This window comes from Podarcis raffonei, chromosome 1 (assembly GCF_027172205.1).
Source record: "Podarcis raffonei isolate rPodRaf1 chromosome 1, rPodRaf1.pri, whole genome shotgun sequence".
In the NCBI taxonomy this organism is placed as follows: domain Eukaryota; kingdom Metazoa; phylum Chordata; class Lepidosauria; order Squamata; family Lacertidae; genus Podarcis; species Podarcis raffonei.
The window spans coordinates 71,136,969-71,158,444 of record NC_070602.1 but is presented as its reverse complement, the minus strand read 5'-3'; the positions used below and the strand labels follow the sequence as shown (position 1 = coordinate 71,158,444).

The following is a 21,476-nucleotide window of genomic DNA, read 5'->3' as shown; positions in this document are numbered from 1 at the left end:
CTCTGTCTTGAAATAAAATGTATGAGGACACTGAGAGAAAATGAAGGAAAATAACCTTAGACTTTGTTGATCAAATATATGGGAATCCTTCAGGCATTTGTGTCAGGCATGTAACACAATTATTACTGAAGTGATTTGCCTTTCAAGTAGCTAATCTAATAGGTGGGTCAGATTTCCAAGGAAATGTCAAGGAAAGTCCTTCCTTGCCCCTCTATTTCCCACCTGTCCAGTTTGCACCTGCAATTTTCTGTCAGCTCAGATCTAGTTGTTGTTAGTACGCAGAAAGAGTGTCCAGTTGTCTCATTATCATCTCTCTTCTGTCAAATTGTGAAGTAGCTTTAAAATATCATTACGTGCATGTTTCTAAATATTGGTGCTGCTTTCATTTTTAGATGTTTCAGACAATGTCCTTCCAAATTCATGGGAGCTGGTTGGTTCTCCTGCAGGAAAAATGCGTTTGCTTCTAATTTAGATTTTGATAATATACTTCAGCTATTATTAGATAAACTAATAGTCCTTCCATTTGCTTGCTTAATCCCTTGAATACCTTTCTCCCTGTGCAGTTCTCTTCTCAACTACATGCCTTCTGTTGCTGATTTGAGAAGCAAATAAAGATCAGAAAGAAAACCCACTTGGTGCCTGGTATTTTTAAAGGGGCAGTACTTATCTGAAGTGAAGGTTGTCTTGATTCACAATATTCGCCTTTCCAATGTTTAAAGGACCAATTTCCTTCCAAATCAATTTAGGATGAGGTTGTTTTGATAATGGATCCAATGCAAAGAACTGGACATTGTTGTTTTCCACAAAGGAAGAGGGCACTAAGATTAATCATTATTTTTGCCATGATCTATATGAATAGAGGGACGTGGGTGGCACTGTGGGTTAAACCACAGAGCCTAGGACTTGCCGATCAGAAGGTTGGCGGTTCGAATCTCCTGTTGCTCGGTCCCAGCTCCTGCCAACCTAGCAGTTCGAAAGCACGTCAAAGTGCAAGTAGATAAATAGGTACCGCTCCGGCAGGAAGGTAAACGGCGTTTCCGTGCACTGCTCTGGTTCGCCAGAAGCAGCTTAGTCATGCTGGCCACATGACCCGGAAGCTGTACGCCGGCTCCCTCGGCCAATAAAGTGAGAAATTTTTAATATTTAATGCTGTATTGTTTTTAACACTCGATTGGGAGCCGCCCAGAGTGGCTGGGGAAATGCAGCCAGATAGGTGGGGTATAAATAATAAATAATAAATAAATTATTATTATTATTATTATTATTATTATTATTATTATTAACTAAGTTAAATCCATTAATTTCAGTGTGATTTGTCAAAAGAAAAATTTTTTTTCCTTCCAGTAGCACCTTAAAGACCAACTAAGTTAGTTCTTGGCATGCACACTTCTTCAGATACACACTGAGAAAAGGTTCTCAAACCTTTTCTCTGGGCCACTCAGAATAAAGTTTGCTCACGCTAACATGGGTGTAGCCAGGATTTTTGTAAGAGGTGGGCAGGCTTATGTTGGGGGGGGCATAACCTCAGGTTGTATTGATTTGTATTGACTTAGGGGGATATCTGCCCCTCTGCCCCCTCGGCTATGCTCATGCATGCCACACCAACTTTTTTATTGATAAAAAATACTTTGGAAACAAAAAGAAACAACTATTATTCTACACAAATGTTTAAAGATTTCTTTGATTGTCCTTGAATCTTCTCACCGCACTTGCCACCCTCACCTGCCACAACAGTGTGGTGTACTACACCCTTTGAGAACCACTGCTTTAAATCCTGGTTTTTGAGGGCAATGCTTGCAAACCAGTTTGCTGGTGCAAATGTATTAGAAAACTATTGTTTGCATAAACTAGAAAAGGTGAATTGGAGTGTGGAAGGAGGGTGTTCACAAATTTGTGGTTGGTTTGGCTATGGGAAAAACTAAGTGTTACATGTTAAAGTATGGTTCTTTTGCTAATACTGTAAATGGGCACATGTCTTCTTCAGCCAAGCCTTACTTTTTGTTTCTTCTAGCACTGCACCAAAGCATTAGCATACATTGTGCTTTGCTTATCTAGATGAACTGAAGCACTCTTCAGTTCCATTGAAATAAAATACAGCCAATTGCTTCTGCCCCATTCACTTCAGTGAGTGTCTTTCCCTATAAAGGTAGGAGTTTCTAAAAACAAGATTATTAAAAGCAGAGAGATAGTTGTGGAGATTTTGCATGACTGTGTTGAACCATGTTGTATGGTTGACTGGGTTAGTGTATTCTTACTGATGCAAAGATGAATTTTAAATGACTATATTGGTAAATAGAATGCATTTCCAGCAGTTTTACAAGTGCTGCCTCCTTTGTAGGTGATGGCAACAAAGCCATGCCATGCATATAATGCACCAATGAATGATGGTTTCTCATCAACATCATCTCCGAGGTCAGTGGCCCTTAGTAACCACAGTTGCCCATTGTTTGTTGTTTGTTCTGCTATTTGACACAGCCACTCCTTAATCTCTACGTCTTTACAGTAAGAATGCATGCCTCACAATGTTGCCAGCAGCTAACCTTTGCCCAGCACACTTAACTTAGAGACTTTTAATTTGACCTATGGCTTATGTCCATGGGATATTCACTTGATGATATTCTCATCCAAAAATGGAAATGATTGTATTCTCATTTTGAAAGGATGCCATTATAACTTGACTAGCTTTCTGTAATGTACATTTGCAAATGAGCTTTTCGTTTTCGGTGGGAAAAGGAGTGAAAATGAATTGTGGAGCTATTTATTCTATAAGGTTAAGACATCACTGTTGTTGAATGCTAAACCTGCAGCAGGATCATGTGACCTGATAGGGAATGGCTGCAGCTCAATGGCACAGCACGTACATTGCATGCCAAAAGCTCCAGGGTTTCCTGAAACCCTGGAAAGCTGCTGCAAGTCAGGGCTGGGGAACCTTTTGCAACCCAAGGGCTGCATTCCCCTCTGGGAACCTTTGGGGGGCACATTTCTGGGATGTGTGACGTAAGTGGGTGAAGCAGTGAATTAAAAACTTACCTTTGTGTAATAGGCTACTTTTTGCACACTCATACACCCCTTTTTATCATCTGTCCAGGCAAGCAGGAGTCATTATCTGAGTTGAATGGCACATTTTGGCCAGGGAGAAGTACTCAGGGAGAGTCTGAAACAAGGCCAGTGAGGGGTGTAGCCTGAGGATAGGGAGTGTGGCCTGACACAGAGGCTTGAAAGGCTAAAATTGGCCCCTGGGCCTGAGCCCCCTTCCCCACGCTGTAGAGTGGCAGTACGGAACAAGATGGATCAATGTTCCGATTTGGTACACGACAGCTTTCTATGTTTCCTATCTCTATCCGTTTCAAGGCACTAAAAGGCCTTTTCCAAAACAAATGATGGCCAGTTCTGAATTAGCATGTTGGAATATTCAGTTCATTTTATTTGCTTATAATGAAAGGTTGTCACAAAGAGATAACCCAAAGAAACAATATAACAGTCAAACAACATAAGAAACTTAATACTCACAAAATGTGAAGGGCTGCTGAGATAGTGGCAACTCTTAGGACATTTAACACAGCACAGGATATACAGTTTGAAGTTATTTTAACAATACTGTATTATATCAGATGGTCGGCAAGACCGGAAACTGCTATCAACTGGACACATTTGTTTCTAATCTTAGAGGCAGTCACAGCAACAATCATTTTCTTGTAACAACACATGCTCTTGGAACATACAACAAAGGTCTTTTCAAAACAAGGACTCCCCCATTTGTATGCGAACAAACACAAGGAAAATCCTGGTCATAATCTGTTCCTAAGTGTTGTCTACAACACACAATACCAATACAGTGTCATTGTGAATGGTATTTTCAACCAACCCTTGCCCACTCACACTTTGCTGTGGGTTTATTGGGTTTTTAACATATTTAGCATCCAAATGTGTAGATGGCATTGTTTGAATTCATAAGGATGAAAAAGCTTTGTTCATTGATGAATGCCAGGTCTTGAAGGCATGCTTGTCAAGCATGATCAACTATTAAAATGCTCACACAATATTGGTGTCACAGAAGTGTACCCAAAATCCACATCCCATCAAAAGTTGTATCACAACTTTTACATTTTGCATTTACAATCTCAAGTGTTCTCAGTGACTCCATCAACAGAAGAAAGATTGAAAGTCTTGCAGTTGGTCCACAAAACTTTATATTCAGGTAATGTCTGCCCAACAGTCAAGAAGCTGTGTTTGCCTGGGCCTTAATATAGGAGAGGCTGTGTGCAGCATTCAGGGGTGAACCTAGGGGTTGATTAGGTTGCCCCCCCCCCACCAGGGGCACATGCCCAGGGGTGTTCAAAAATTTGCGCCTCTCCATCTGGCTCAGAGTAGCTCAGAGCCTGGCTGCCCATGCACACCTAGGCTGTATTTCATTGCCAACATCTCCTTGCCAAGGGTGCATGGAACCATATGTGTGTGTGCTGATACAGCTTCTTGCCAAGGGCATAAGGGAGCTTAGGTATGCCTCTGGCAGCGTTGCAGCTGACGTCCCATGAGGTACATATACAAGCCCAAAAAACTTATTTTTATTAGGTTGCCTAGTCCTCACAGTTCCACTATGTATGTTAATTGGTCAACAGTGTTCACAACAAAGATGTTTCATGCACAGATAACACAAATGGCTGTCTTACTACTGGAAAAGTTTATTATTGCAAATGCACTTTGGGAGGAAATTCAGGAAGGTAGCATATTGTGGAATTAATTGATTTTTAGAAATCACCTCAATAAAAGAAAGAAAAGCTATACCTGATTAGGTTTTAATTTGATAATATTTATTTCTATCAAGCTTTCAGATTCTGGAATGGCCTTTTTGTTACTATTAAATTGTTACTTTTTGTTACTATTAAATTGCAAAAAAACACTGAAGATTTAATAGAAAGGAAGGATTTCTCCCCTCCCCCAGCCGTGAACAAGAAGTAATTGAAAAATGTGAACAGTGATTAAGGCTGTATAGTTTGGCTATGAGCAAATATCAAAACAAAGATTGAAATTCTTCAACACCATTAACTAGTATTAACTAGAAGCCCCTTAATTCTTTGCTGCTGGGGAAATTCTTGCAGAACATGATTTTTAAGAACCTACCATTTTACATGGAAATGAGAGACAAAGATGCCTAGCATTCTACTGGGGTAACCTCAATGGGTATTTCATAGAGGTAACCAAATTTTCTTGAGTATCTGTTTTCAGACTTGCTTTTCGTGGAGCAACTAAGGAAATTGCATAATTTTTTTCTGTCCTTTGAGTCATGAGCATAAATCACAGCTTAGTAGGTGCCATGTAAAAGCTCCCAAACACTGATTTTTAAAGTTCTGGGGGGAACTAGATGGTCACTGAAGTAGCTCACAGGGCAAAGCTCAGGGAAAGTCCTGAGCAAGGGAGCTGTGCAGTTTCTGAGACTGCTGACCTGACTGAGCTAAATGATACTTAAATTGCTGTGCACACGTTCCTTATGCCCTTTTCCCAGCCTGTGTGGCCACAAAGAGTACTTGGGGGTTGTCACTAGTCAGCCTGCCGGGGGGGGGGCAGGGGTTTACAATATTTAAAGGGTTTCTGCCTAAGCCATAGCTCAGTTAGTTTCCTGAGCCCACCAAGCCGAGGAAGGCAACCGACGGATGGTTAATTCTTTATTGACAAACACATGCACTTACAGCAACTTTTAAGGTGCAGTTGATACTCACACACACATGCTGCTCTTGCCCGCAGCTGGCCTTAAGTATTCCACTCATCTGATGGAGTGTGCGCACACAACCTGAGACATCTTCTGTACAGAAGTCATAGCTGCTCTTCCTTCTTCTTTCTCCTTCCTGGTTCTAGGAAGGAACCCCCTGCAGGGCAGGGGGTGGTGGGGATTCGCCTGCCTTGCCCCTCACCTGGACAGCCTTTTTCTGTGCTTCTGAACCATCCTGTGCTCCTACCTCTGTCTCTGACTGCCCCAACCTGTTATCTCCCTCAGCCTCCTGGCTTTTGCCTTGTAGGTTACCAAACCCCATAAATTACTGACCCCCTCTCTGGCCTATTTTCCTCTGCCACACACTCGTCAGAGTCCTGCCTGTCCCTGTCAGTTAGTCAGAGAGCTTCCTCTTGTTGGTCAGTCAGGTTACATCACATCTTTGTTGGCAGGCTCACCTGGCACCTTCATTGTATATCTTTAGGTGCCAAGCAAAAATGTTTCTCAATAACCAGGCCTTTGGCTGATTAACATCCTATGTCCTTTAAATGTTAATGGGGGGGGGTTATTGGTTTGTTATTGGTTTGTTTTTATTATGTATTTTGGGTTCTCATTTTGTATTTTTATGTTGACCTATGATATTCAGATGAAGGTTGGTATACAAATTCAATAAAATAAATAAATAACTTTCCTGAACTGTTTTGTGTGGGTTCCCTCGTTTCCCAGAGTCTTCGCGTATAGATTTTGGAGTCATTGCACACTTTCTTCTAGTAGCCTAGATTTATAAGTAGGTATGTAAGAAATCTTGAGGAGGCACAAAAAACAACAACCCCTTACTGAAAAATTGAGGTGTCTGGGTTTTTATTTGTCAATAGCAAAAGCAAAAATAAAACTAAAGACTGTTTTGGCTTAGCTCAGGGGTTTTTTAATGTTCAGTTGCTGTTATGTAATAACAGATATTTCGGAGATCGTGGGGCTTCATTTATTCTTGCATTATTGTCTTGTTTCTTTACAGGAGTCAGAAAGTAATAAGTTATGTTCCTTATATTCCTTCCGAAATACTTCTACCTCACCACATAAGCCCGAAGAAGGAGGTCGTGACCGCAGCGAGCTAATGACCAGTGTTAATTTCGGAACTCCAGAACGCCGCAAAGGAAGCCTTGCCGATGTGGTGGACACACTGAAGCAGAAGAAACTCGAGGAAATGACCAGAACTGAACAGGAGGGTATGTACAGACATAGCATATTTTGATTTCCTTCTCTTTAGTTGATTTCAGCCCTTAAGGCTATAACTGGTAAGGTGGATTTACACCTAAGACTTTAGTTCACCCATGTTTAAAGGTCTACTGCTAAATTTCATATGGAATGTTTGTATTCACCCATAGTCAACACGCACACCACTCATAGTGTGAAATAATACATGAAATTATTTATAAATTTGTTTTGTGCAATGTAATTAATTAGACTAGGTTTTGTTTGAGAATTCTGTAAAATGGTATAAATGGTATGGTGGTACTTGTACAGTACCTTCTTTTTATGATACCAGGTTTCATCTAGTAAGTAAGTGGATCTCAATTTATTTGCCATTCTGTGTTTAGCACTTTCAGGAAATTCTGATGCATGGCCAAAGTTGACAGGGTTTGGAAAAATGCAAGTGATGGAAAGATATTGCTTCTGACAATTCCCCATCTTCCATTTGGGGATATGTGTTTCTTTGGTATATGAGATCTGCTTTTAAAATGGCACCAAGAGCCTCTTAAATTATGCTTCCATAAATTCAAAATGCTCTTGAATGAGGCTGAACTTTTGAAATGTTTGGTAGCTAGGTAGATAGCTTCCAACAGAGCCACAATCCCAGTGCAGTGTTTTATATGCTTTTGCCTCGTTGGTTCAAGTAAGATTTAAGCATATGCAATTATTTGATGAAATTAATTCTGCGGCTTCTGCCCTTCATGAAAACTTCCCTATGTTTCAAAGGACAATTTGTAGTTCAACTGTGGGGCCTTGAAAGAAGAAGAAACAGTACCCTACTTAAGCGTAAACAAATATCTGGGTCTCCACTACATCTGCTTACATATTACACTGGAGCAAAAAAAATTTGTGCTAAATTGGAAATTATTGCATGCAATCTATTTCAGATATAAATATATTTGTTAGAATTTTCCTCAGGATTAGTTTAGCGTGACAGAGTTTGAGATATGCCAGCCTTGCCAGATGTTAGTGCAGACTTCTTCAATCAGGTGCCCTCCAAATGTTTTGAGCAACAATTCCAACCAGCCCCAGCCAGCAGAGCCATGCAGGGTAGGGCTGATGTCAATTGTTGTCCAAAGCTCCTGAAGGGCACCAGATTAAGGGAGGTTCAAAATTCAGATAGTAGGCTCGGGCCCATGCATTTTCATGGCAGGGAAAGGAAAATGGGAGAAATCCAAAACGTCAGGGTTAAGCTCTAACACTGCATTTATAAATGGAGAAAAAACTATATGTAGAAGTAGCTCCATGACAGATTCTACATCCATTTCTTGGCTTGGTTTCTATATGACAAATGCAAAGTTAAATATGTTCTGTATAGGTGTCTTAAGCATCACTACAGTGATACAATGTCCCAGATTTTTCACAGCCATCTGTCTTCAGACTTAGAGGTTTGAAGTTCTCTCCCCCCCCCACCTCAAAATAAATTGTTGGCTTCAGTTGGATGACTAGACTAGTTGGATGGAATCTATTTTAATTTTAATTTTGTTCTGGCTCACTTTTCACAGAAGTTTTTTTTTTAATGTTGTTGATCACATTGCAAGGTAGCTAATACTTGTTTCAAGAGTGTTTTGGATGCTCTGTTGTATAGCAGTGTGCATGCAAAGATCCGCAAGACCTGTGTTTCAGGGGTAAGCTTTATTTCATTCCCTCCCCCACCCATTAAAAAAAAAAAGAGCAGAACTACATTCATAGGATGCTCCTGCTGGAGGAAAGGGAATGTGTTTTTTTGCTCCTTCCTCTTGCAGACCCCTCTACCTCTTGAAAAGCTACTGTGGAGGGTTGGTAAACCCTCTACGATGGCATGGGAGGTGGCACCATCTCCGCCCGCCCCTGGTGTGTGATTGGTGAATCAGTGGAAATTGTCTCTTCCCTCTTTCTAGCAGTGAGTCTCTGCTGGATCTTAGCCCATTCTGCAGACAGAAGGACTCTTTCCATTCATGGAAGGGCAAGTTTGGATTCAAACCATTGTATTTATGTTGAGTTATTTTACATTCTTGGCTGGCTTTTGCAAATGAGGGAACTTAAGTGCCTGTTGCTAGAAATAAGCACTGAGAATGTACAATGAAAAATTAATTTACAACAGATAGTGTCAGCCCTATGGTATAATACTACAGAATTTCAGACACTGAATATTAAGTCATTAAGACATGTTTCGGTTGCTCATGTTTTGGTTGCTCATTTGGTTACTGTTCAACAAGTATATGAAGCCTCTTGGACAGGCATAGGCAAACTCCGGCCCTCCAGATGTTTGGGACTACAATTCCCATCATCCCTAGGTAACAGGACTAGTGGTCAGGGATGATCGGAGTTGTCATCAGGCAATTTGAGGTGAGGTGCCACCAGTATACAGATGATAGCCCCCCTGTTTCTTGTCATCTAAGTCAGGTGAAGCGGTGTAGGTGCTTGATTAGTGTCAGGAGGCATTTATGGGCTGTAATAGGACCAGAGGTGCCAAGTTGCGCCAAAGATTGAGGTCGCCCGTTGCATGTTGTGCTTGTGTGAGGTCACATGCCTTTGGTGCCATTAAAATAGTTTAAGCCATTAGTTTCAGTAATGTATTGTGTTTCCTTCAAGAACTAAAATAACTAAGTTCTTAAAACTTTTGTTGTTGTTGCAAATAATGTTTTGCATGAATTCAGGTCTTGCAATACTATATACTTTATTACAAATAAATAATTTATTCTTGGCTGTGATAGTTGCCAGTCATATCAGAGAAAATGTCTAGATGAAGTGAATGGGTCACATCTTTTGGAAATGAATTTCTTTGATCCCTACATATTTGAATCTGTGGAACAGGAGTGGCAAACACACATTCTTAAGTTGGTTTGCTGGTGGGTTTCTGCAAATAAAATTAAACTGACGTATTTCCCCCACATTTTGGGATATAAATTTCAGAGTAGCACATTGTGGAATAAGTGCTGGAAATTTAAGCTGTAGCTTGCCATCTTCTAGATTCCTAAAACGGTATGCAAATGCGGCCAATTATTGCAACTAGCATATGCAAATTAGCTGTGACCTTCTGTCTTACATTTCTGAAGTGGCTTTCACTGGTGAGCTAGTTGTCCACCCCTAGATCAATACAGCCTTCCGATCATCATTTACCTTTAATAAATATATCGGCTGTCATCCTGTGGAAAAACTTCTATGCGTAGCAACGTGCTTCACACAGATGTATCTTTACATCATTAGCTATTCTATATCATTCCTACTGTATTTAGGGTCTGGTGCCTTGCTTACTACAACTGGCAGTTCTGAACCAATGAATGCACATTTAAATACTTTAACATGTCTAAGTAAATCTATTTAATCAGAGTCCTTTGGCTTCTGGAAATAAGTTGTCTAATCAAAATTTCACTTGAGCAGCTGTCACTGAGGAGGTCAACAGGCCCTGCCTAAGAGAATATGGCCCAGCTGGTTAAATCTGGTTGTTGTAGTGATTTAAATGGTCAAGTGCTGCTTGTAATCCAGGACCGTCTGTCTGTAAAAGGAACATTGAGTACTTCAGCATAATGTACAGCTGTTTTAATCTGTCCTTAATAATAGCACTTCAGCCGGTATCATGCCCAACTCTGTCACCAAACCAGTGGAAACCATTAGAATAATATATAGGAAGCTGTACATTGCCTCCAGTTGTTGGAGCATAGCTCCCCATTCCTTTCCACCCAAGTCATTTGATGGAAATTATTGGCTGCCTGAAGCCTAAACTGGTTTTCCTTCAGCAGCATGGGTATTGTGGCCAAACTACAGGCATTCTAGACTCTATCAAAATACTTGATAAGGTGCCAGATCTGATCTGGGTTTGGGATGCACTACCACCCACATGTTGGTAGTAAACTCTGATAGCCAGTGTTGCATATTGGTTTCATCTGTGTCTTTTTCCCTTTCCTTTATTCCTTTCAAGCCCCCTTGCTTGACCTTCCCACTTGCCAAAAGCAATGGGAAAATATTCTTTTAAGGGTCTTTATATGCTGATCAAGGTATAGTTCATATATTTAGCAGAAGGAACTACTTGTTTGTCTTCCTGGGGGTTTTGCTTTTGAAAGACCAGTGAGGTCTGCAAACTCAACAAATTTGTGGCCCTGCACTGAGGTACTCAGAAAAAGTTGCCTTGTTACAACTGGGCCAGGAATAATTTGCTGCTCTGATAACAGTTGACCCATAGAAAGGACTGTTCACTGGAGTTGCTTACTGGCAGGTAGATTTTTCTGTACTGAGATTGCCATGCAAAAGGCAGTTAACCCATTCTGGTGATTAATTCATGGAGAGCAAGCTTTCTAAATTACCCCTTTGTAACATGACTCTGTATTAAGTTGCTGATGGTAACTTCATTACTTGCCCCATAGGAACCTCTGGCACTGCTTCAGAATTGGACAGAAGCCTCCATACGGCTTAAGAGACAAAAGATTATACAACCTCCACTGTTGCAGAGACAGGTAGTTTCTCCATGCCTTAATACCCCTCAGTCATGTAGTTTCTGCAACAATGGGACCAGGCTCCTCAAAATCCCATATAAGATAACTTCACCTTTTAAAGGAACATTAAATATTACCGTATTTTTCACTCTATAACACGCACCCGACCATAACACGCACGTAGTTTTTAGAGGAAGAAAATCCGTAGGCATGCCACCCGTAGGCATTCCCTCCATAACACGCACAGACATTTCCCCTTACTTTTTAGGAGGAAAAAAGTGAGTGTTATGGTGCAAAAAATACGGTAATTTTGAATTTTAATTGCATTTTTGTTGTTTCTTTTATTTCTTATAATGTATTTTTTGTATTCTATGAAATGCAAGTTGAAATATAAGAAATAAAAGCAATAAAAATACTATTAAAAATCATGCAGCATTTAGCACAGTGTATTACAATTGCTTAAAACAGGAAGAAAAACCATTAATTGGTCCAAGGCCATCAGCAATTTTCAAGTGTTCCATGGAAAATAAGTTTGGGAACCATTGACCTAAAAATAATATTTTATGCATGCTTTCTGATGCTGTTTTCACTTTTTTTAAAAAAAGAAAAAGCCTTATTTGCTTTGTAAATTAAGGTATAAGGTAAAGGTAAAGGTACCCCTGCCCGTACGGGCCAGTCTTGACAGACTCTAGGGTTGTGCGCCCATCTCACTTAAGAGGCCGGGGGCCAGCGCTGCCCGCAGACACTTCTGGGTCACGTGGCCAGCGTGACAAAGCTGCATCTGGCGAGCCAGCGCAGCACACGGAAGCGCCGTTTACCTTCCCGCCAGTAAGCGTTCCCTATTTATCTACTTGCACCCGGGGGTGCCTTCGAACTGCTAGGTTGGCAGGCGCTGGGACCGAGCAACGGGAGCGCACCCCGCCGCGGGGATTCGAACCGCCGACCTTTCAATCGGCAAGCCCTAGGCGCTGAGGCTTTTACCCACAGCGCCACCCGCGTCCCTTAAAATTAAGGCATAGGTTCATACTAATTATTTTATCATTCATTCCAAATCCTTACAAGTAATAGCTAGCAACTGACTTGTCTGTAGCCAGAAGGGTAGATTTCTTTTCCAAGTCTCAGTATAATGCTTGCAATGTGGAACGGTAGGCTGGTTAGTCATTTGGTACACTGGAAACTCAACTCCACATTTATGCTAAATCCCAAAACCCAATTACTCAGGGCCCACATTCATAATTCACTTTCTGCCTTGATTCTGCATTAAGAGTACAATACCATATTTCAACAAAGTTTTTTATAAACAGGTTCTCACTCCAGTTTCCATGTTGAAGGCCATCATTCAGTATAACACAATAAACATATAACAGCAAATCTTTTCTATAGCATACACATAGTTGAAAGGATAAACTAGTTTAAGTATATAAATACATCTGTAGGGATATTTCTTCTATTGTGGTAATTCTGCTGGTGTGGTCAAATGAAGGTTTGCCGTATGATATTGGTTACAGACATTCTTTGTCATTTTAGCCCTTTCTAATATCAGGCTGAACTTCAAAGAAGGCTGGCAGAGATTTCCATAACGTTATTTATTTTAGAATATTTCTGTTTGGTTTAGTCTTTATAATGTTGTAACATTTTACTCAGTGTTGCTTAGGTGGAAAAAAGTGCTTGGAAGTTTTTAAATTCCTGTGCTTAGCCATCACATTTACTCATTTTTGCTGCTGGTGGACTGTTAACATGACACACACTGCTCAAGGAACTTGGAAGCACTGCAGAGCTTTATACAGAGTGCAAGTCTGTTGCAGGAGATTTTATCTTTTGGATGAGACAAAGCCGGCTAGCACTGACAAGCACTAAAAATGCCCTTGAACTTTTCTGAAGAGAAGCATCTAGGTTTAATTCCAGTTGTACAGTTACATCCTGTCCATCTCCTCCACATCCCCACCCACATAGTTTCCATTAACGAAAGCACCATTCCTCTGTCTTAAGAGAGGTTAGTATTCATATCTCAGTGATTTCCCTTTCGGTATCCATTATTGTCTAGATTGCTAAGATAAGCTTTAATCGTTGCAAAGCATTTTTCAAGCTATACAGCAATTGCAAGTGATGCCAGCCCACATTTATTTGGGTCTGGGATTGATATTGTTTTCTGCTGCTATTCTTACTTCTGCTTTGAAAATGAATTCTAAGCTTTAATAGAAGGGACCACATGGAGAACCGATCCACAACTCTCATAGTGTGAGGACTTATATTGTCATAGATAGACCTAAAACAATTTCCTGCCCTAGCTTTGCATCTCTCTTCAAGGGATCTGTTGCATAAGTGCCACTTTCTGATCATTAGTGCAACATATTACATGAGGTGAGTTTGCAATGAAAGAAATTTATGTTCCATACTGAGTTAATAAAATATAGAAGACTATTTCAATTTTATAGGGATGGCAAAAGAGAAAATGAACACCTCATTGCAATCAGTTTTGACAGAATAGGAAACAATATTTTGATGAGACAATCCATTACCAGTGAATATTAAAATATATGCTGTGGTTGGGTCTAGAATCTACAAATTAATCTTGTACTCCCACCTATGACTTTTAGCTTTTAATAAAAAGAAAATGTTTTAAGAAACTTGTCTGTGTGTGGATTAGCTGTATATATGTTGACCTTACGTAAGTCAATCTTCAATTTGTTTAGGTGAATAACCTCTGGTTTCTTTGGTGATGAACTTTGGTTTTAGTTAGTCTTATTTGCTCTGCCATTCCTGCTGTTTTGCAACAGCGCCTAAAAGTGCTTTAAGTGCTTGTGACCGTGGTAATGAATGAAAATGTCTTTTGAGCACTGGGAGGATTGCATTAGACTGAATAGTCACCTTACTTGTAAAAGCACTATTAGAGAGGGGCAGCTGTAAGTAAGGATAACGATTTGTGTCCACTGCTTATTTACGGAAAATTGTAAATGTATTATTTATTGAGAGCTCTCCAGACAGTGCTTGTCAGAATAAAAATGTCAACTCTAAGCAAAATGTTATGATAATACTAAAAATGCTATGTATGCACTTTGGAAATATAGCTAATTAGATCAGCTTTTTTTTAAGGAAATGACTGTAAAAATGGTCAGCGTTGCTACATATTTTAAATGCTAATATAGTTCTTGTTTTCAGTAGGCTATGTGGCTTTTGATACCTTTCTCATTACTTACAAAATAATAATTTTGACACCTTTATTTTTCTGTCAGATGAAATAGAGATACATTCACTCTCTGTGTGACTGCATGTAAGATCTGACCTGCTCAGTTGGTAAGAAAGCATGGAAGGATGGACAGAAAGTGTGTAAATAAAATAGCTGCTACTTTGCTCTGTTTTAGGCTGAAGCTGCCAGATGACAATTCTGAAAGCAATGCTGGCAGGCAGAGCAGGAAACACAGAGAAGTATCTTCCTCCCTACTGTCAAGAGTATGAAGCCATTTAGATTAAGCATTATTTTGAGATTAACTTCAGCAAAATGAATGAAAGGAAGAAACTCTACTCCAATGTTCCATTGACTTATTTTAATGCTATATATGTATAAAATTGATGAGATCATTTGTACATATTACTCATGTTTTCAATATTCAGAAAGTGGCTGTTTCAAGTATATCAAATAATGAAGCAGTACAGTGAATGCCACATTATAAATGCTAAATAATAGATATTCAGCTAAGGTTTCCTCAGAGTATACCTGTTTAATGAACATGACCAAGTTGGGTCCATTAATTTCAGTGGGTCTACTCCGAGTAAAAGTTGGTTGAATTCCACCCATTGTCTTCTCCAGCATTTCAAATCAAACCCTGGTACCAGATCTGGGAAATCCAGCCTACAGGATACTAGAGATATGTGCTTGGACATCTGATGGCAGTTTCTGAGCTAAACTGAGTACACAAAGGACCTGATTGATGAGAACAAGATCTTATCTCCTTTTGTTCAAATTCCAGACCTAGGAAAAACCATCAGAACAAATCACAGAATTACATTTGAAACTGTAAAAACAAAACACTGGACTTGTAGATTAGAACCAGCCCACAAAATGTTACAAGCACACCCATCCTCACCTGCCCATGTGGCGCAGTACAACTTGATTGTCAGGCTGTCAAGCAGTTCTCCTTGAAGCAGTTGTTGTTTTCCCTAGGTAACTAGATATGTACAGCGTTGATTCAATCTGTAAGTATGTATGTGTGTGTATACGTGTGTGTGTGTGTCCCCATATACAGTGGTACCTCAGGTTAAGTACTTAATTCGTTCCAGAAGTCCGTACTTAACCTGACACTATTCTTAACCTGAAGCACCACTTTAGCTAATGGGGCCTCCTGCTGCCGCCGCGCCGCCAGAGCACAATTTCTGTTCTTATCTTGAAGCAAAGTTCTTAACCCGGGGTACTATTTCTGGGTTAGCAGAGTCTGTAACCTGAAGCGTATGTAACCTGAAGCGTATGTAACCTGAGGTACCACTGTATCTATATTTTGTTTTTGGCATCCTTTTGTCTCGAGAGACAATGGAGTAGGGTGAAATCAAACTTGGAGAATCACAGTGCCTGCTGTGGTTGCAGAGATGGCAACTTTTAACTGCTGCCTCCCGTATTACTTTTGCTGCATTAGCAGCACCAAGGTGTTTGTGTGTAGTTTGCTAGCACAACCTCTGTTGAGTTCTACATTATTTCAACATCATTCATGCTACACTGCATTAAGCTAAGTTTACAGGTGTATGCAGTGACAGCAAAGTAGCGAAGTAAGTGGATAGGGACATGTCAGATATCTGCATAAAGGAACGGAGTTAAGTATCTCAGGATTTCCATGTCTGCAGTGTGATTCTGACTATGCACTACTGGTGATGTCGGTATAATAATGAATGCAGGAATTGTCTAAACATTGCTAGACAAACCAGTCTTGAACTTGACTGTGTCTCATATTTACCATACTATATACTGTAGTATAGTATAAACTGTCAAGTTGAATAATAACATTGTGCTGTGCCTTCTTACAAATGTTTTTAATCTATTAATAGTAGATTTCTATGTTGGGCGTGGGAGCTCAATGCAGCCACAAGACTTCCACATCTCCTAATTAAATCTCATATTTTATCCCTGCACTAATATCAATAAATAAATAAAATGAAAGTTAATATTTGTTTACAAAGACACCCCCAGATTCTAGATTCTCTGCTTAACCTCCTAACAATGGTTTTAGAGATCTGGAGTAGTCTGTGGGCTTTTTACCTTTCCTCTCCCTAATATGGAAATCCTTACTGCTATTTAGTTTTAGAACTAACATTGATAAGCAGGGAAGAACTAGGAAACTGCATTACAATAAAAGCCATACAAAACTCAATAGACTTATTATATCCACTGCCATAAAGTGTAGAAATGGGACCAACTGGGGGGCTTTAAAAGGAGCTTAGACTGATTCATGGATAATAAAGTTATCAATGACTATTGGATCTGATGGCTGTGTACCACGTCCAGTATTAGAGACAGTATGCCCCTGAAAACCTGTTACTGGAGAAGCACAAGTGGGAAGTGTGCTGTTACGTTCATGGTCTGCTTGTGACCTTCTGATAGGCATATGGTTGGCCACTGTGAGAACAAGATGCTGAACTAGATGGGCCTTTGGCCTTATTCAGCAGGGCTTTTATCTGCAGTGACATTGTCATAATTTACCCAGATGGCAGGTTGCAAACTTGTTTCTAGCCAAGGTTGTTAAATGTGGCTTAGTAATGACTATGGTTGATGAAGCTACCAGTGCAAATGTAACATTAACCATAGTAAACTTCAAAACGGAAAGGGAGGTCAGTTTGACTGCTGTGTACTAGTGAAGGATAGAGGAAGAGAAATACGTGGGTCTGTGAAGCACCTCCGTTGTTCACAGTTAGATCAAGCATGATTTGTCTGTTCAGAGCCAGAGAATCCCAATTCATGGTGGTAATTGTATGCACAAATATTTACTTCCTTGTTTTGTTTTTCTAAGAATGAGGAGCGTATATGTGTTTGAGGTGTTATCATCCTTAGGGCCATTCCTTTTGTGCCTGACACAAGGTGGGAGCTTCAGAGCAGCAAGACTTTGTGTGCTTGGCTCCTTGGTCTATGATGCTTTAAGAAATCCTGAATGCCAGCCAGTTAACCCAGTGCTGCTTGGCCCAGGGAGGAGGTAGCAAGGATGAACTATGCCGGAAATCTCAATCAGAATCAGGTCTGGAGCAACGTCTTGCTGTTCATTTAGCTTTTAGCCTGCTGTTTTTTGTGTATTTTTGCTTTTTGTTTTAATCCTCTTCTTTTGCAGTGAAAACGTCCCTTCTCAAGATTTCAAAATCTGCTGAACTGCTCTATTTTTATCTGCTGGTTGTTTTCAGTATATAGCTTGTTTTAATTGTGTAAACTTTCCTGGATTCAAATTCAGTGAAAAGTAGTATATAAATAAATATGCATCTCATTTTAATAAGATTTACAGAGTGCCTTTTCCTAGTTGGATCCATGGTTATAACTGTGGTAAATTATATTGCTGGTTTGCTTTTTTCATAATTAGTGGTGTCTTTTGTCTTTCCACCTCCATGCTTAATATGTACCATTTCGCCTATGAGCCACAAAAACACAATATTGCCCTAAAACCCAAGAGGGGATTGTTTTGGTGCAAGTGCACGGCTGAATGGAGAAGCAGTAGTGGGGAGTGGCAAAACTACACATGTATCTTGCATGAGATGTGGAGGAGGTTTATTTGAGTTCCAGATACCTGTGGAGATGTGCACACAAGGGCTTGGAGGCTATAGGTTGCAAATTATTTAAGATGCAGAAAGGAAAGTAAAAGGGTAAAGGGACCCCTGACCATCAGGTCCAGTCGTGGCCAACTCTGTGGTTGTGGCACTCATCTCGCTTTATTGGCCGAGGGAGCCGGCGTACAGCTTCCAGGTCATGTGGCCAGCATGACTAAGCCACTTCTGGCGAACCAGAGCAGCGCACGGAAACGCCGTTTAACTTTCCGCCGGAGTGGTACCTATTTATCTACTTGAACTTTGACGTGCTTTCAAACTGCTTGGTGGGCAGGAGCAGGGACCGAGCAACGGGAGCTCACCCCATCGCGGGGATTTGAACCGCCGACCTTCTGATCGGCAAGTCCTAGGCTCTGTGGTTTAACCCACAGCGCCACCCGCGTCCCAGAATAGAAAGTAGGCAGTGCTTAAAAGCATACTATGGTACTAGGAATGTAGGTACACTGAGAATCTGATGGAATGTGTGGAAGGCAGTCATGTTAACTGCTAAAAAATAACCAAAGAGACTAGCCTTGACTATTAGCTGGGGCAGCCTTTACTCCAGGAAAGTCTAGCTTCCAGCTGAGTCCTTGGTACAGTGGTACCTCGGGTTAAGAACTTAATTCGTTCTGGAGGTCCGTTCTTAACCTGAAACTGTTCTTAACCTGAGGTACCACTTTAGCTAATGTGGCCACCCGCTGCTGCTGTGCTGCCACCGTGCGATTTCTGTTCTCATCCTGAAGCAAAGTTCTTAACCCAATGTTAAGAACTCTGTGTTAGTGGAGTCTGTAACCTGAAGTGTCTGTAACCCAAGATACTAATATCCACTCTATCTCTGATATCAGTTGTTAAATGGATACACTTACAAGTTCCAAACCCAAGTGTGTTGTCTTCCATTGCAGGCAATGGGGGTTCTTGGATTGTTGGTACTTCCTGCCTGCAGTCTCAAAAATCACTGACCTTGGAGTACAAGGTTGGATGCTGGATCTTGTCTTCTGAGGAGTTCTGGAATATGTTGCCCTTGAATCCTGTTGTAGTTAGGATTAGAGATCTGCCCTTGTGTAACAGGAGACAAATGCTGCAGCTGCTACTTCTTTGGAGATAAGGTCCAGTGAAAGGGCACCAGCTGTGTCCTTGTGCCATGGTCAGAACTCTTACTCAGTATCCCATAAGCACCTATGTGTGCACTCTGAAAACTGGAAGCACGCTCCTTCTTTCTGCTTATACACTGACAAATTTGCAGTCAGACATGAATGATAAAATAAAATCCAAATAGCAACAGTAGCATATACTTATTAGAATATGCAACAATGATCTCTGGTTACAGTGTGGCATGCTGGGGTTGAGGAGCAATAGCTAATTTCCTCCTTTGAAACTACAAATGCTAGCTGTTACTTGGATTTGCCTCTAGTGTTAATTGCAGCACATTGGTCCCTTTTAAGTAGCCATTGCTTCTTTGCCTCAGCATACCATGCTGCAACCTGAGATCTTTTTGCACTAGGCATAATCTAATTTAATTAAGACTGCATAACACCTCCTCCATTCCATTTTAAGACTCTTACAAGCTGCAGACTAGGGCTTTTCATCATATCCAGCAATTTACTACTTTGCTCACTCTGGATTTTTGAGACTTGGGATAGGTGACATTTTAGTGTGTTAGCTGGTTGCTTAATAGCTGCATTTTTCATTAAACTGGTTGCTAATCTTGGTGCTTGCTAGGCATAGAAGGTCTAGCAAGTACCTGGATGGGAGACTGCATTGAAGCTATAGCAATGGATCCTGGGTAAGAATCTGAGTTCTAAAGCAGATCATGAAGGGTCAACAATATTAGCCACTAGGAATGGCACATCTCATTTTACTGCTTTGCCACCATGCCAAAGCCTCCCTTACCTGTGTTGTGTGGTGGTACCGGCGAAGCAACAACAGTGGGTTTGGGCAAGATTTTGTGAGATCTCTTGTAGTGCATGACATCTCACAAAATTTTGGTGTGATCTCGCGAGATCTTGCCAGAAACCGGCACCACCTCATGGTCTTCCACGACTCGAGACAGCTGCCACAGCCTGCCTTTTGAGTGGATCAGCCCTGTTTGCCATCAGCTTGGAGATACATGACAAGTCGTAATTGAATCTATCTATCTCTTTAGTGATGCCTTAATCTGAAAGTTTTAAACATTTAATGAAGCAATATGATAAAAGGTATTTTATTCTGTAGTATTCTATAGTATTAACGCAACACATCTATACAGACATTGATCTCTTGCCCCCATATCTGATGAGAGCTTGGGATTGTAGTGCTCAATGAAGGCGTCGACCCATTGTGTAGCATCTTTGAGAAAGGCAAATCCTATGCTATGAATCAGTAGGAAAGGAATTGAAAATAAAAGTGTCAATATCATAATGTTGTCATGCAAAGTTACAGTGCAATCATAATTGGAATACTGTCTGTAGTTCTGGTTGCCTCACCTCAAAAAAGTCCTTGTAGAGTTTGGAAAAGGTCCAGAAAAGGGCAGCCAAAATGATCAAGGGGATGGAGCAATTCCCTGTGAGGAAAAGTTGCAGCATTTGGGACTTTTCAGTTTAGAGAAAGGCTGAGTTAGATGCGACATGATAGAAGTTTACAAAATTATACATGGCATGAAGAAAGTGGATAGAGGAAAGTTTTTTCTCCCTACTCTCATAACACCAAAACTGGTGGATATCCAATGGATGGTTTTATTTGATGCATCGCCTTAGCATTCCAGCAAACCACAGATTACTATTGGCATGCTGTTGAAAAACGGTAAATTAGTTAATGGCCACTATCAAATGAGAACAACATAAATGCTTCATAATAAAGCAGTTACTAAGAAGAAGAGTTTGGATCTGATATCCCGCCTTTCACTCCCCTTCAGGAGTCTCAAAGCGGCTAACAATCTCCTTTCCCTTCCTCCCCCACAACAAACACTCTGTGAGATGAGTGGGGCTGAGAGACTTCAGAGAAGTGTGACTGGCCCAAGGTCACCCAGCAGCTGCATGTGGAAGAGCGGAGACGCGAACCCGGTTCCCCAGATTACATGACTACCGCTCTTAACCACTACACCACACTGGCTCTCACTAGGGCCTGAGGAGCTGCACCCAAAGGCATTATGTAATCTCAGTGCCTCTGTCTATAATCTTTGACAATTCCAGGAGAACAGTGAGGTCCTTGCATACTGGAGGCGCGCAAATGTTGTCCCCAACTTCAGAAGGAGGAAAAAAGAAGACCCCAGTAACTACCGACCAATGAACTTGATATCAATGCCAGGAGGGGATGCTAATCAAATCTGGAGATTACACCAAATTGGGAAGGGTAGCCAATGC

At 40.7% G+C, this 21,476-nt stretch overlaps 1 protein-coding gene across 17 annotated transcripts in view; it reads left to right on the top strand.

The window, feature by feature from the left end:
• The window catches only part of SOX6 (SRY-box transcription factor 6), a 448,703-nt gene that overhangs the window by 191,853 nt on the left and 235,374 nt on the right, over window positions 1–21,476 (top strand). For 16 of the 17 annotated variants that reach the window (XM_053392405.1, XM_053392369.1, XM_053392397.1 and 13 more), the window contains one exon: window positions 6,723–6,933. In XM_053392405.1, coding sequence (XP_053248380.1) covers window positions 6,723–6,933 — 211 coding nt within the window. The remainder of the gene's footprint in view (window positions 1–6,722; window positions 6,934–21,476) is intronic. The other variant, XM_053392340.1, reaches the window with a different exon arrangement.